The following is a 13681-nucleotide window of genomic DNA, read 5'->3' as shown; positions in this document are numbered from 1 at the left end:
AAGGTGACATAGAATGATTGAACGGGGTATTTATGCTTGTTCTGTGATGTGACATGTAGACAAAAATTTTTTGTTTGGGTCTGTAATGCCTTAGAAGCTTCCTAAAAACCTCTCTCAGATAGCTCTATTAGGGTGGGGGATTTTAAACAAGTGGTTTTGCACCTATTTGGCTCCCCCTACTGGCTTAACTTGCAATCTCATTACTGATTGGCTGACTTTGCTGCCACTCAAAAAATGTTGGCAATTATTTTAAAGTGGAGGGGCAGTTAGATGCCTGTGATGTCATAAGCATCAGTTCTTCAGATTGGGTCGTTTTCTGGCTGACATTTCTAAAAGAGGAATTTCTATGAGACTGAGATGTTTAGCATGTCTAGCACTTTTGTGTGTTCGTGAATGCGGGTAGACTACCATTATTCATCAAAGACAAGGTGAAAATGTTTTTTCATTCATTGTCCCCTTTAATTAACGAGTTATCTCGTCAATGGCGGCGAAAGAGTTAAAGTATCTGAATTGGCATTGGCACCACAAAGGTCATGGGTTTATCGCCAGGGAACATAAAGCTTGAATGGACTGTAAGTCAGTTTGGATAAAATACCTGTCAATGGCCTTAACTAATGATAAGCCGATATTTGCGAGTTTTATGTGTATCGGCATCAACCGATACGTGGCTGCCGTGTTCGCCGATTTTTTTTTTCTGGCATTATTTACAGACAGAGTGCTAGAAGCTGCAAGCGATTGCAGGTCATGTGACTAAAAACATGACAACATCGAAAGATGGTTCCATTGCACCCTCAACTGTTTCTACTATTTGTTAAATATAGTATAGTTTTAAGTTCAATAAATGTTATCATCGTGTCATTTTTATGATGTTAATTGAGTGAGCAAAAGCAGTATCGGCTCCAAATATCGGCTCAAGAAAATCAGCAGCCTGTATCGGTCATCGGCTAAGGCTGATGAAACAAAAATCGGGATTGGCACTCAAAAATCCGGTCGATCCCTAGCCTTAACCTAAAAAAAAATTGACATTTGAATGAAATATAAATGAAATCTTTAAAAACACCCAATCTCTTTAAAAGTGTAACCACACTGAGCAATAAAATGTACATACATGCTGTCCCTTGTTACATTGGGTAAGGACAAAAACTCAGATTTAGGTGGAGGAGATAAATCTGTCGCTTCACGCATATTCAGACATAATGTTATACTCCACTGAGTACCATTTCCCCAGTAATATTTATTTTCAGATGTTTTCAGCATCTGATAGATTGTCTCGAATGCTACGAAAATACGATCCCAGTGCTAAAACTCATCTCTGCAGTTTTAAGCTTGTATTCCCAAGAGGAGCATTATGATGTTTTATAGTTGCACATTTTAAGAAGTTATATTTAGCCGAGGTCAAAGTTGAACACGAACATGAAGCGCTTAAGGGGATCTGGCTGAGGAATCGGTTTAAGATAAATAGCGTTTCTCCATGAAGAGGAAGACTGTTTTTAAAAAGCTCCCCTTTCCTCCTTCCCTATATGAGGCTAATTCATCTCCCAGCAAACAGAGGATCTGGACTCAATTAAAAGCAGGGGACTGTTAAATTTGACATTCATTTCGAGATGAATGTTAAGGTTAGACTCAGTTTATGTTTTTCTTCTTCCACCCCCTGTTAAGGACCTTTTGCATGCCGCTAAATGAACAGTAAACACACGGCTTGGCTGAGGAACAGCTGTAATTGCTTTAATGCCCGCATGCATACCACACCGCCCTCAAAGAAGAGAGAAACATCATAACACCTCGCTTTTTGTAGATATGAAGTACAGCTGCTTGATTCTAATGGAGCCTGTGCTGCTCATACTGTATATGAAAACCCAGCTAAAATCATTTATGGTGAATTAAAAAAAATCATCATTTAAAAAACATTCTGTAAAAATATAACCTTGATATCTTTACTATTGATTAAGATTGAAATTAATGTTAAAGAAGTCATGTCTGTATACTTTGATGCTCTAATAGATTATAAGCCTGGATTCACAGACAGGGTTTCATATCTCATGCATGTTTTGCATGTCTTAGTATTGTCAGTTGATGCAGTTTTTCCATCCCCTAATCAATCTGAAGTTAAGTGATATGTTATTTTTAGCATCTTTCTTATCACTGATGGCAGAAAGCTGGTAACTTAGTGTGTTGCACCGCAGTAATTTCATGCATTATTGGATTGAGATCATGCAGGACGTCAACACAGGTTGCTTATGTGTGCTTGTCCTTACGTCAGCTTTCAAAACACATGATTCACTTTCTTTTTCATGTTGTGGCTATACAGTACATAACAGCGTATTTTTCATAATGTATCTCCTGTATAGCTCAGTGGTAGAGCATTGTGTAGCAGCCCAAAAGGTCAAAGGTTCGAACCCAGACAACAATACATACTGATAAAAATGTATACACTCTAAAAACAAACGGTGCTATATAGCACCAAAAGTGGTTCTTTGCTCGTAATCATAGAAGAACCGTTTTTAGTGCCATATAGCACCGGTGAAGCACCTGTAAAGCACCTGTGTAGAACCAAATAGGGGCCATATAGCACCACATATGGTTCTACATAGCACTATATGGTTCTACACAGGTGTTACACCGGTGCTATATTGCACTAAAAACGGTTCTTCTATGATTACGAGCAAAGTACCACTTTTGGTGCTATATAGCACCGTTTGCTCTGTAAGTCGCTTTGGATACACGTTTATGTTTAATGCGTTAATGTAATGTTTTACTTTTGAGATGTTCCATATATAAATACATAAATACTAATGAATCATGCAAAAAAAAAAAAAACTATTCAGAAATGGATGAATGTTGCCCAGTGGGATTAAATCACTTCCTTATAAAGTGATTATCTGCGAAGCACACATAATAGGAAACTAACCAGCTCTTAAAAAACATGCAGAGCTGCCACATTGTCCTTGCTGTGCAGTTTATAGCTACATTAAAGTGCTGAAATATTATCCCAACATACCCAGATCCTTTCTGATTAGATAGAGGCATATTTTTAGAAAGTTGGAGCAAAATATTCCACTCCATCTATAACCCCACATCCTCATCCTTCATCTTAGTGTCCATATTTGTAAAGGAATGTCGTTTTTTCCACAACAAATGCTCAGCTTTGAAACGTTTGTGAAAGGTTTTCAATGTAACTCAGTGGCAATCGTTTGCTGTATTGAACTCCTAACTATCCTCCAACTTATTGATTTGTAGAAGAGATCTCAAGAGGGCGAGATATTTAATCTACCGGTACATTCATTTAAGAGCTCTACTCATGCTGTATATCAAACCTGTCTCATTTGGGTCTATTATTATTTCTTAAAAGAAATTTTAGGAATTACATTTTAGAAATATTATCTGTAAATAGTATTGTCTTTGAGTAATGAAAAAGCCACTTCAGAGCTACACAAATGTTCCTTTATAGTGAATGAGGTATGGGGGCTACTGCGGACAGCTGTCACTGAGCTGTCACCAGGGCAATACCCTTTCAAAAAGTACACCTCTAAGGGCGCACTCACACTATCCAAACCAAACCGTGCTCAGGTAGCAGTGCTTCGCCTTCTGAGAATATAGTTCCCAGTATGTATATGGTTAAAAGATGGCTGTGTCTCATTTGACCTTGTTATTTGTACACGATGTGACTCTACAAATCACAACACATAAATAGGAAAATGTTCGCGTTATTTTGTCACTAATTGGGAGTAGTTTGCTAGCTGGAGCCATTCACTTCCAGTCTTTGTGCTTAGCTAAGCTAGCGGGGGGTACGTCAGACAGAGTTACAGCACGCACGAAGATGAGAAAGGTGTGTATGGACTTATCTAACTCTGGGGGATACGGTGAATAAGCTAAATTCCCAAAATGTGGGCGTGTTCCTTTAAAATTTTAGGGTGAATCACAAAGCAAAATATAGAATTGCACATATGCTGCCCAACATTCTCATAAACTCATCTGGCATCATTGAGAGACGGCCCGCTTGTCACTGCTGATGCACACCTCACATCCTGACACGACACATCCACAGCTGTCATCTCCAGGGACAGTCACTCTTGGAACGGAGATGAAAAGACTAGAGGTTTTTTACAGGTTGTGACAGGATACAAGGTGTTTGGCCAGTTGAAGCTGCTGAGTAAAGCTGCTCCAGCGATCCATCCATCATCTCTATAATCTTTAATGTATAATTATAGAGGACATTCACTATATTATAAGTGATAACTTAAACATTCTGTCATTATATAATCACTATGTACTATATGATGTGTAGATGATGTCAGGATTGTGATAGCCTATGCACATCTGATGACATTTTTTGTAAATGTCACTCCACTTTTTTAAAATATTCTCATTTTCCAGCTCCCTTAGAGTTAAACATTAGATTTTTACCTTTTTGGAATCCATTCAGCTGATCTCCAGGTCTGGCGCTACCACTTTTAGCATAGCTTAGCATAATCCATTGAATCTGATTAGAACATTAGCATCACGCTAAAGAGTTTCGATATTAAGGGAATTTGAATTTAACTAAAGTGTGGGAACCCTGGATATTTTTCCTATTTAAAACTTGACTCTTCTGTAGTTACATCGTGTACTAAGACTGACTGATAATTAAAAGTTGCGATTTTTTAGGCAGATATGTCTAGGAACTAGTGTGATCTTAGTTCTTGGGACTACAGATGGAAATTAGCGTTTCGCTACAATCCGGCATGTTTAGATGTATGATTGTCATGCTTGTTCATTAACATGCACTGTCCCAATCAAAAAAAAAAATTAATAAACTATACTCTTATTCTGGCGTAATAATCAAGGACTTTGCTGCCGTAACATGGTTTTAGTACACGATGTAACTACAGAAGAGTCAAGTTTTAAGTAGGAAAAATATCAAAACTCTTTGGTTATTTTTTTGTGCGATGCTAATGGTCTAATCAGATTAAATGGATTGTGCTAAGCTATGCTAAAAGTGGTACCGCCAGACCCAGCGATCAGCTGAATGGATTCCAAAACAGATGTTTAACTCTAGGGGAGCTGGCAAATGAGCATATTTTCTCTCTCCAGTACAAAAAGCTTTGTCTTATAAAACAATACAATGATGTTCACTCTGTGATACACTGACACTAATAGCAGTTATTTTCTTATGGCCCTGATAAAATTGATATCGCCATACTGGCCTTGCTCATGCTTGTTTCTGGGCCAGTGTGAAGCTTTTCTTATTGCTTGCTTGACTTTCGTTGTCCTCTCTGAATTATTCATGCTTTGACATTTGCTCGTGGACAGAATCGGAATATTCATCTCCATTTATTTCCCTTCTTTTTTTTGTCTTTCAGGAAATGTTCGAGGCGCTTTTCCTCGCGTACGATGAAGGTGTGACATTCCAGCAGTTTAAGAGCTTCCGACGTGTACGAATCAACTTTAGTAATCCCAAAGCAGCAGCAAGCGCCAGAATAGAACTGCATGAGACACCATTCAGAGGAAAAAAACTTAAACTTTACTTTGCCCAGGTGAGAATTGACTTCAGCTTGCATACTATAAAAAAGATACAGTTCAGAGACTTATCACGCACCTCACATAGTTGTCACCAAATGTTCTTATTAAGTATCTCTATTCTTTGGCTCTCAGGTGCAGAACCCAGCATCTGAAGGAGATAATTTACACCTGGCTCCTCCCCAGCCTTCAAAACAGTTTCTCATCTCCCCTCCTGGCTCACCACCAGTAGGCTGGCAACAGATCGATGAAGCCAAACCGGTTATTAACTACGACCTGCTGTATGCAGTTGCTAAACTCGGCCCAGGTCAGAAACAACTCATCACATCAAACTTTGTCGAAACTGAGATAACACTTTATTTCAGTAGTCCACTTTAGACATTTTACTAACTTTATCAAAATAAAGGTTTAATCCTAGGGTAACTATACAATAGTTTATTCAAAAAAATACTTTTTTTTAAAGGGACCGTTCACCCAAAAATGAAGATTCTGTCATTATTTACTCACTCTCATGTTTTACAAACCTGTATAAATTGAACACGAAGGAAGAAATTTTGAAGAATGTAAACAAACTGATCATGAGCCCCATTCACTTTCATAGTAGGAAAAAAGTCAGTGATTTCCATATAAACAATAATTTCTCATTATATTCTTCCAAGGAAGATACTTATAGGGGCGGTCTCCCAGACAGGGATTATCCTAGTCCCAAACTTAAATGCACGTTTGAGCTGCCTTAATTTAAAAATGCTTTGCACTGTCATATCATCAGTGCCATTGTTTTGTCTCAAGTTGCACAGACACCAGTAATGTTTTTTGTAAGGTTTGTTTGTAAAAACTTCCAAAATGGCCCAATATAACTAAAGCCTAGTCCTGGATTAATCTAAACCCTGTCTGGGAAACCTCCCCATACTTTATTAAAGGGGACACATTACGACTTTTTCCATGTTTAAGTGCTATAATTGGGTCCTCAGTGCTTCTATCAACCTACAAAATGTGAAAAAGATCAATCCAGTAACTTAGTTTTGGTAAACCATTTTCTGCAAGCATGTGAAAAAATTGGTTATTGAAATTTGGCTCCCCTTGTGATGTCAGAAGGGGATAATTCCGCCCCTTAATATGCACTATCCAATCACAGCACTGCCATTTAGTGCAGAGAACAGCTCATTTGCACTTTAAAGGACACCCAAAAACGGCACATTTTTGCTCACAAATACAAAGTGGCAATTTTAACATGTTTTAATAAATTATGGGGTATTTTGAGCTAAAACTTCACATTCATTCTCTGGGGACACCAAAGATTTATTTTACATCTTAAAAACGTCTTCTAAAATGTCCCCTTTAAGAATAGTCTCATTTGTGTAATTTTATTTAATTTAACATCTGAGACGAAGTCAGTACAAAAGAGCAGGACTTAAATACGTCTCCCAAGCTATTAAAGGGATAGATCACCCAAAATAAGAAGCCCCATTGGCTTCCTTAGTATGATAAAAAAAAATACTGGAAGTCAATGGGGCTTCTTATTGGTTTGGTTATAAACATTCCTCAAAATATCTTCCTTCAACTTCATCAGAACAAAGACATTTTTACAGGTTTGTAACAACATGAGAGTGATGTTGATAGTAAATGACAAAATGTTAATTTTTGGCTGAACTATCCCTTTAAAGAGCAACATCTGAGCAATACTGTTTTTCATTAGAAAATGCTACACATCACTATCCATTATGCTCAGCCATTGTCTTAAATTGTCCTCTTAACGCGGTAGAGGTGATAACATCACCCAATCATAGATATCTCTTCTGGTGACCTTCATCTGTGTGTGTGTGTGTGTGTGCGTGTGTGTGTGTGTGTGTGTGTGTGTGTGTGTGTGTGTGTGTGTGTGTGTGTGTGTGTGCGTGTGCGTGTGTGTAATTGTTACTGTAAGTGCCTGTGAGTCTGTGGTGTGTTTTGATTAGGCCAGCTATGAAGATGTTTCTTATCTGTGTGTTTGACAATGTGGACAGGGTGCTATGTTTGGTATGGACCACACACACAAACCTATAGTAGGGATTCAGCATGCCTGTAAATACTGTACTCTCTTAAAGAGACACTCCACTTTTTTGAAAATATGCTCATTTTCCAGCTCCCCTAGAGTTAAACATTTGATTTTTACAGTTTTGGAATCCATTCAGCTGATCTCCGGGTCTGGCGCTAGCACTTTTAGCATAGCTAAGCATAATCCATCAAATCTGATTAGACCATTAGCATCACGCTAAAAAATAACCAAAGAGTTTCAATATTTTTCCTATTTAAAACTTGACTCATCTATAGTTGCATTGTGTACTAAGACTGACGGAAAATTAAAAGTTGTGATTTTCTAGGCAGATATGGCTAGGAACTATACTCTCATTCTGGCGTAATAATCAAGGACTTTGCTGTCGTAACACGGCTGCAGAAGGCACAATGATATTACGCACTGCCCGAAAATAGTCCCAGCATGGCGTTCAAATCTCACGAGATCTTGTCGCACGAGATCTCACCACACCCTTAACAGCAACTGTCTGTGAAAGTGCAGCAACTGGTAGCCAGTAAAATATATAAGAATATATTTTTTACATTTTAGCTCTCCTGCTATCTCTAATTAAATAAACACACAAAGCTCAGATGGGTGACCTTTTCGAATGTGTGGTCTCCTGGGTCTGTGGACCTTCAGTCACCAGTTAATGAGCAACTAACAATTTTCAGTGGAGTTTCTCGGGGCATCACATTAAATCCATTTAAAATGATATGAAATACAACCAGAGAAACCTTTATCTGTAAGAGTATAGTGGCATAAATGGTTCAAATTAATGTCAAACCTACAGCCATTATGTTACAGGGCCGGCATATGATGCATTTGATATGTATTGCACATGCTAGAAATAGCCCACTGACCTGCTTTTACTAGGTAACCCATGCATAATGCATTACGACCGAAGATCTGCCAATATTGACTCTTGCCTAATGAATATCGTCTCAGAGTAATAACAGCAGCAGATCCATTCCAATGACCTCATATAAACAATACGGTCTGGAGTTTCAATTGGATTTTAAATATACTCCCTGCAAGACCCAGACATCAGCTTAGTTATTCTGCAATAATGATTAAAACCAACCAAAATAGACAAATAAAAATTGTGTTAATATAATGGGCCCTATTTTAACGATCTGAAACGCAAGTGCGAAGCGCAAAGCGCAAGTGAGTTTGTGGGCGGATCTTGGGTGCTGTTGCTATCTTCCCGGCGGGAGAAATAACTCTTGCACCAGGCGCAAATCAATAAGGGGTTGGTCTGAAGTAGGTTCATTATTCATAGGTGTGGTTTGGGCGTAACGTCAAATAAACCAATCAGAACGCTATCCAACATTCCCTTTAAACGCAAGTGCGCAAGTTCCATGGCGGGTTGCTATTATTATGACGGATTTACCAGGCGCACGCCAGGAGCGGTTCACAGCCGAGGAGACCGACGTTCTTGTAAGAGCAGTCAACGACAGAGAAGTTGTTTTGTTTGGGGATGGGAGAAACCGGCCCAAATCAGCGTCGATTAAACAGGTGTGAGAGGAAATAGCCGCAATTGTCTCATCAGCTGGCATCCCCAGGACGTTGCACCGCAAGCGCTACAATGATGTCAAGAGACGGGGGAATCCCAAGCTTGCCAGCATAAATCGGGCACGCCGTGTAACGGGAGGTGGATCTGCCTCTACACAGATCTGCATCCACCCTCACCGCTGAATGGGTTTGGGGGCTTTGAAATCGGACCCAAGAAACGCAAGCAAGGTCCAACCCCAAAGAACACTTACAAATCAAGTTCATATACATTAAGGTTTCTTATGAAAACATTTTAATTATTATTTACATAAAATAAACGTAATACAGCCACACAACAAACTTATTAAATATTTTAATCGTTATTTGCATGAGAATTTTTTAACGCAGCCACACAATAATTAAAAACTATCAACACAATGCTCACCACTTTGAATCCCCTTATCTTCTCATGTGTTAATATTTTTTATTGTAACAATTTATTGTAACAATTTTTACAATAACTGTTGCATCTGTGTAGATTAGATAAGCAAAGTGTGTGCGCGTTGTGCATGCTATACATTATGGTCAAGCATGCGCCCTTAAAATAGCATAATGAACCACGCGCAACGCGCCACTGACTTTAGACTAGTTTTTTTATGGTCAGTGGCGCAATTGTTTTTTGAAACTGCTAAATAGCGTCAGTGTTGGTTTGCGCCGCAACACGCCTCCTTTTTTGCGCTGAACCGCCCAGGGAGCGCAAGTTCATTCCCTAGTTTGCCGACGTGCGCCGGTGCAAAATACTAATAATACATGCGTCACTGACAAAGTCAATTGCGCTGGGTGCAAGATAGGGCCCAATGTGTTTTATTTATATTACACTAAATTATATTTCAACACATGGACAAACCCAATCTCTGCTGGGTGGCTTCAATACACATTTGGATTTTTGTAAGTTCATTTAAAGCATCAGTTTGGTTTGTTCATATCTTTAAAAAACTCAACATCTTTTAGGGGCTGTCCACACGGAGACGTGTATCAATGTATACGTATACACTTTTTTATCGTATTGGCGTTTCGTCCATATGGATCCGGCGTTTTGGGAGACTGGAACCGCTATTTTTTTGAAACCGGGTCCTTAAGTGGATAAATCTGAAATCGACACCCTTGCGGTTTTGTGTATACAGCCAATCCGTATATTTTGTGAAGCGAAAACGTCATCACATCACGTGTCGGCAGCGTCACACGTAACAGCAACAACAATAATGGCGGACTACATGATTGTGTTTGTGCTACAGAAGCTACTAAGCCTACTAGCTTTATTACAGCAAAATCTATTGCTTCTATGCAATTGTGGTGAGCAACAAGCGATAATGGACAACACCATACGCCACATGCTCTTTGATCCACCGCGGAAGACAACCAGGAGAAAGACTCCACTCTTGCTCTTAAAGTTGTTGCGTTCGCCATCACTTCTTCTTCTTGGTTCGTATACAGCGCGCAAGGTTATGCGCATGCTCAAAGTCGTCTTCTCCGTGTATAGTGTATATCTGTGGCAGAATTATAGCGCCCCATACTGGTCTGGAATATATACTACACCGCTTTCAGTCGGTTTCAGTGGTTTCGTGTGTGCGCAGATATTTCTTGAGACGACGCCGTGTTTACGGATTATTATTTTAGAATGAGGAAAAAAATGATCGGATAGGGAATGCACCGGCTTCGTGTGGACAAAGCCTTAGATCATAATATTAAACTTTGTTTAAAAGGGATTTTTTGTTAGCATATCAGTTTTAAATGCTGTACAAATTTGCATTAAGAATCCAAAATTTCACTTTATCGACAATCGATATCATGCCAACTTTAATTAGCGTCCATTACTGTATGTTTATTCCCTCTATCTGCAGGACTTTTTCCAAAAATCAAAACAAAACGACATTGTTATCATCAGTAATGTTCACAGCTGTTTTAGACTAAACAACAGCAAATCCATCATAGAGACTTTTTACACTCATAAGAGAATCCGGTAATTTCACTAATTTATTTCTGATCCGTCTGCTTTCCTGGCAAAGAATCATCTGAACAGCTGTTTGACACATGTTGGCCATCTTTTTGGCCTGGTTTTGCAGCTTTGAGCATGCTTTGCACGAGGCTTACCGCGGTACACAACCAGGCTCCAGGAATCCAGGCCTAAATGCCGTGGTTGGCGGTACATCTCTTATGAAACCAGGTCAATATTGAATGTCACCCACTGTTTGTTTGCTCTATTTTTAGTTGACAGTGTAAAAAGGCGTTTGGGGATTATGAAGTAGGAACATTTAAATTATGCAACAGGACTTGGCATTATGGACTCTCAGCCATCAAACCCTCAAGGGATCAATTTCAAAATCCCATGAAAACATCCTGTTGAATTTTAAATCTCTATCTCTGGGTCTCTCTAAATAACTACGGGAGATGTTCAAGCATAAATCTAATGTTTTAACCTACATTATTTATGTAATGGAGTTATGCCTCATGTAAACAAATAAGTCAGTGTTTTTAAGGCACTATTCATACTGCTTTACATTAAAAAAGAACAGCTGTATGTAACGCAATGAGTCTTAACCAACTTTGGCTACTTTAAAGTTAAGGTTGATCAAGCAGTGACTTTGAGGGGTGCATTAATTCTTATTGGGGTCAAGGACACACCCCAGACCCCTGAGATTTATAAAACAACCAACTTGATGGAAAATGCATGCTGGTGTAGTACTGTACTGTATACATAAACATACTGTAAGGTTGTGTAAGAGTCGTTCACATGCTCTTGCGTAATCCCAGAGAAGGATAAAGAAAGCACTCCATCACTCCAGGATGATGTTGTTTCACAGCCTCTTCCGAGGAGTGTTTGCGATTTATATCACATCTGAAAGTGAGGCGTACGCATGTTTTCTGTGAAACATTTGATGTACACAAATTTGGCGCCGCATTTTCTGAATGAGGCCCTTTGACTGTGTTACACTGCTGTTGGATGGCAATAATGATTGTGGTTGTTGTGAAAGGAAGCTTTTTCCATTGTTAAACGTGCGTGTCTGTGTGCGTTTCTCTGTTTCCATACACAATTTTGTGTTGGAGATGCTGTCTCCACATGAGTCACACTGAAATTGTACAGTACAACAATGCACACACATGCTCTCAAGCTCATTAAAGCAATGCTTTTTGTTGTTCCCTGCCCTGTTTACAAGGCACATACCCAGCCGATTCACCCCGAGAAACCAATAGCAGTTAATGAAATATTCCTGCTGCATCTGTGGATGCTTAGATAAAAGACCTGGAGCCAAGCATGTGTGCCGTGCAGGGCTTAGAAAGGAGCTGTTTAGGTAAGCATGAGACGGAAGGTTGCACACCTTAAAGCTTGACATACAAGCTAACGCTAAACTATTGTATAATTATACGTGACCTTGGACCACAAATCCAGTCATAAGTCGCACGGGTATATTTTAAGCAATAGCAAACAATGCATTGCATGGGTAAAATTTTTTATGCCAAAAATCATTAGAATATGAAGTAAAAATCATGTTCCATGAAGATATTTTGTAAATTTCTTGCTATATCAAAAATCTATTTATCATTATCAATTTTGAAGTTCCAGGACCCGCCAAACTATAAAAAAAAAAGTGCGACATATAGTACGGAAAATACTGTAGTTGTAACTCAGCCAAATATTGTCCTATCCTACCAAACCGAACATCAATGGAAAGCTTATTTATTTATAAACATAAGTCATTGCAATATACATAGGGAATATTATTTCTATACAAATGTCTATTGAGAACAGTGAGGACATTACAGGACTTACAATAGGGGAAAGCAGGGGCAAAAGTTCTCAGAAAAAACATTTTTAAAAGATAATGTTTTAGACAAAAATATATTTTTAACTAACTCACAAGTGGTCTATCAGTACCAGCTGGAATTCTGAACAAATGTAAAACGACTTCAGTATAATAAAGCAATAAGCTCCAAGAAGCAGTGGGTTACCAGTGCATTTTATTAACAACGCCCCTTAGCTGTTATAAAATGCACTGTAATCCCACTGCTTTGCGGGGCTTATTGCTTTTATAAAACGGTTACTTCATATGCATAGCAGGATTTCATAATAAAACAAATAAGTTGTAATTATATTAGTACAAATATTACTCTTCCGCCAATTAAAGTAGTTTCTCAGATTCAAGTGTGACTGAAACAGAGCGCAGTTCCCAACCAACACAGACGCAGCAAAGACAAAATAAAAATATAATTTAAGACTGCGGTGTTTATTTTTATAAATCTAAATTATAACATTAATCTAATTTATACATTAACATTTATATCGTGTAACTGTTGAAATGATGATCAAATATGCTTCTTTCCCCCGTCAGCGTTTTTTTTTTTTTAAGATGCCACCCAGTTTTAGTTTAATGCCTTACAGAAAAATGATCTTCTTCAAATAAACATAAAATATCAAATTAAAGAACAGACCATCCGCTTATAAACAACAACAACAAAACTGTTTCATCTTACTTTCATTCGTTCTCTTATCACCTCTCAAATTTTCAACTAAAAGCAGAGATAATTCAATTTTTGTGAAGAACTTTTGTAAGAGATCAGATTCAGAGCCATGATCAAAACACGCTG

At 38.4% G+C, this 13681-nt stretch overlaps 1 protein-coding gene across 2 annotated transcripts in view; it reads left to right on the top strand.

Moving 5' to 3' along the window:
- rcan2 (regulator of calcineurin 2) overlaps positions 1-13681 on the top strand; it is a 79260-nt gene that overhangs the window by 48727 nt on the left and 16852 nt on the right. For both annotated transcript variants that reach the window (XM_065256198.2, XM_065256199.2), the window contains 2 exons: positions 5340-5513; positions 5632-5803. In XM_065256198.2, coding sequence (XP_065112270.1) covers positions 5340-5513; positions 5632-5803 — 346 coding nt within the window. The remainder of the gene's footprint in view (positions 1-5339; positions 5514-5631; positions 5804-13681) is intronic.

This window comes from Paramisgurnus dabryanus, chromosome 12 (genome assembly GCF_030506205.2).
Source record: "Paramisgurnus dabryanus chromosome 12, PD_genome_1.1, whole genome shotgun sequence".
NCBI classification, from domain to species: domain Eukaryota; kingdom Metazoa; phylum Chordata; class Actinopteri; order Cypriniformes; family Cobitidae; genus Paramisgurnus; species Paramisgurnus dabryanus.
The sequence above is the reverse complement of the archived record's forward strand: the minus strand, read 5'-3'. Positions and strand labels throughout refer to the sequence as shown.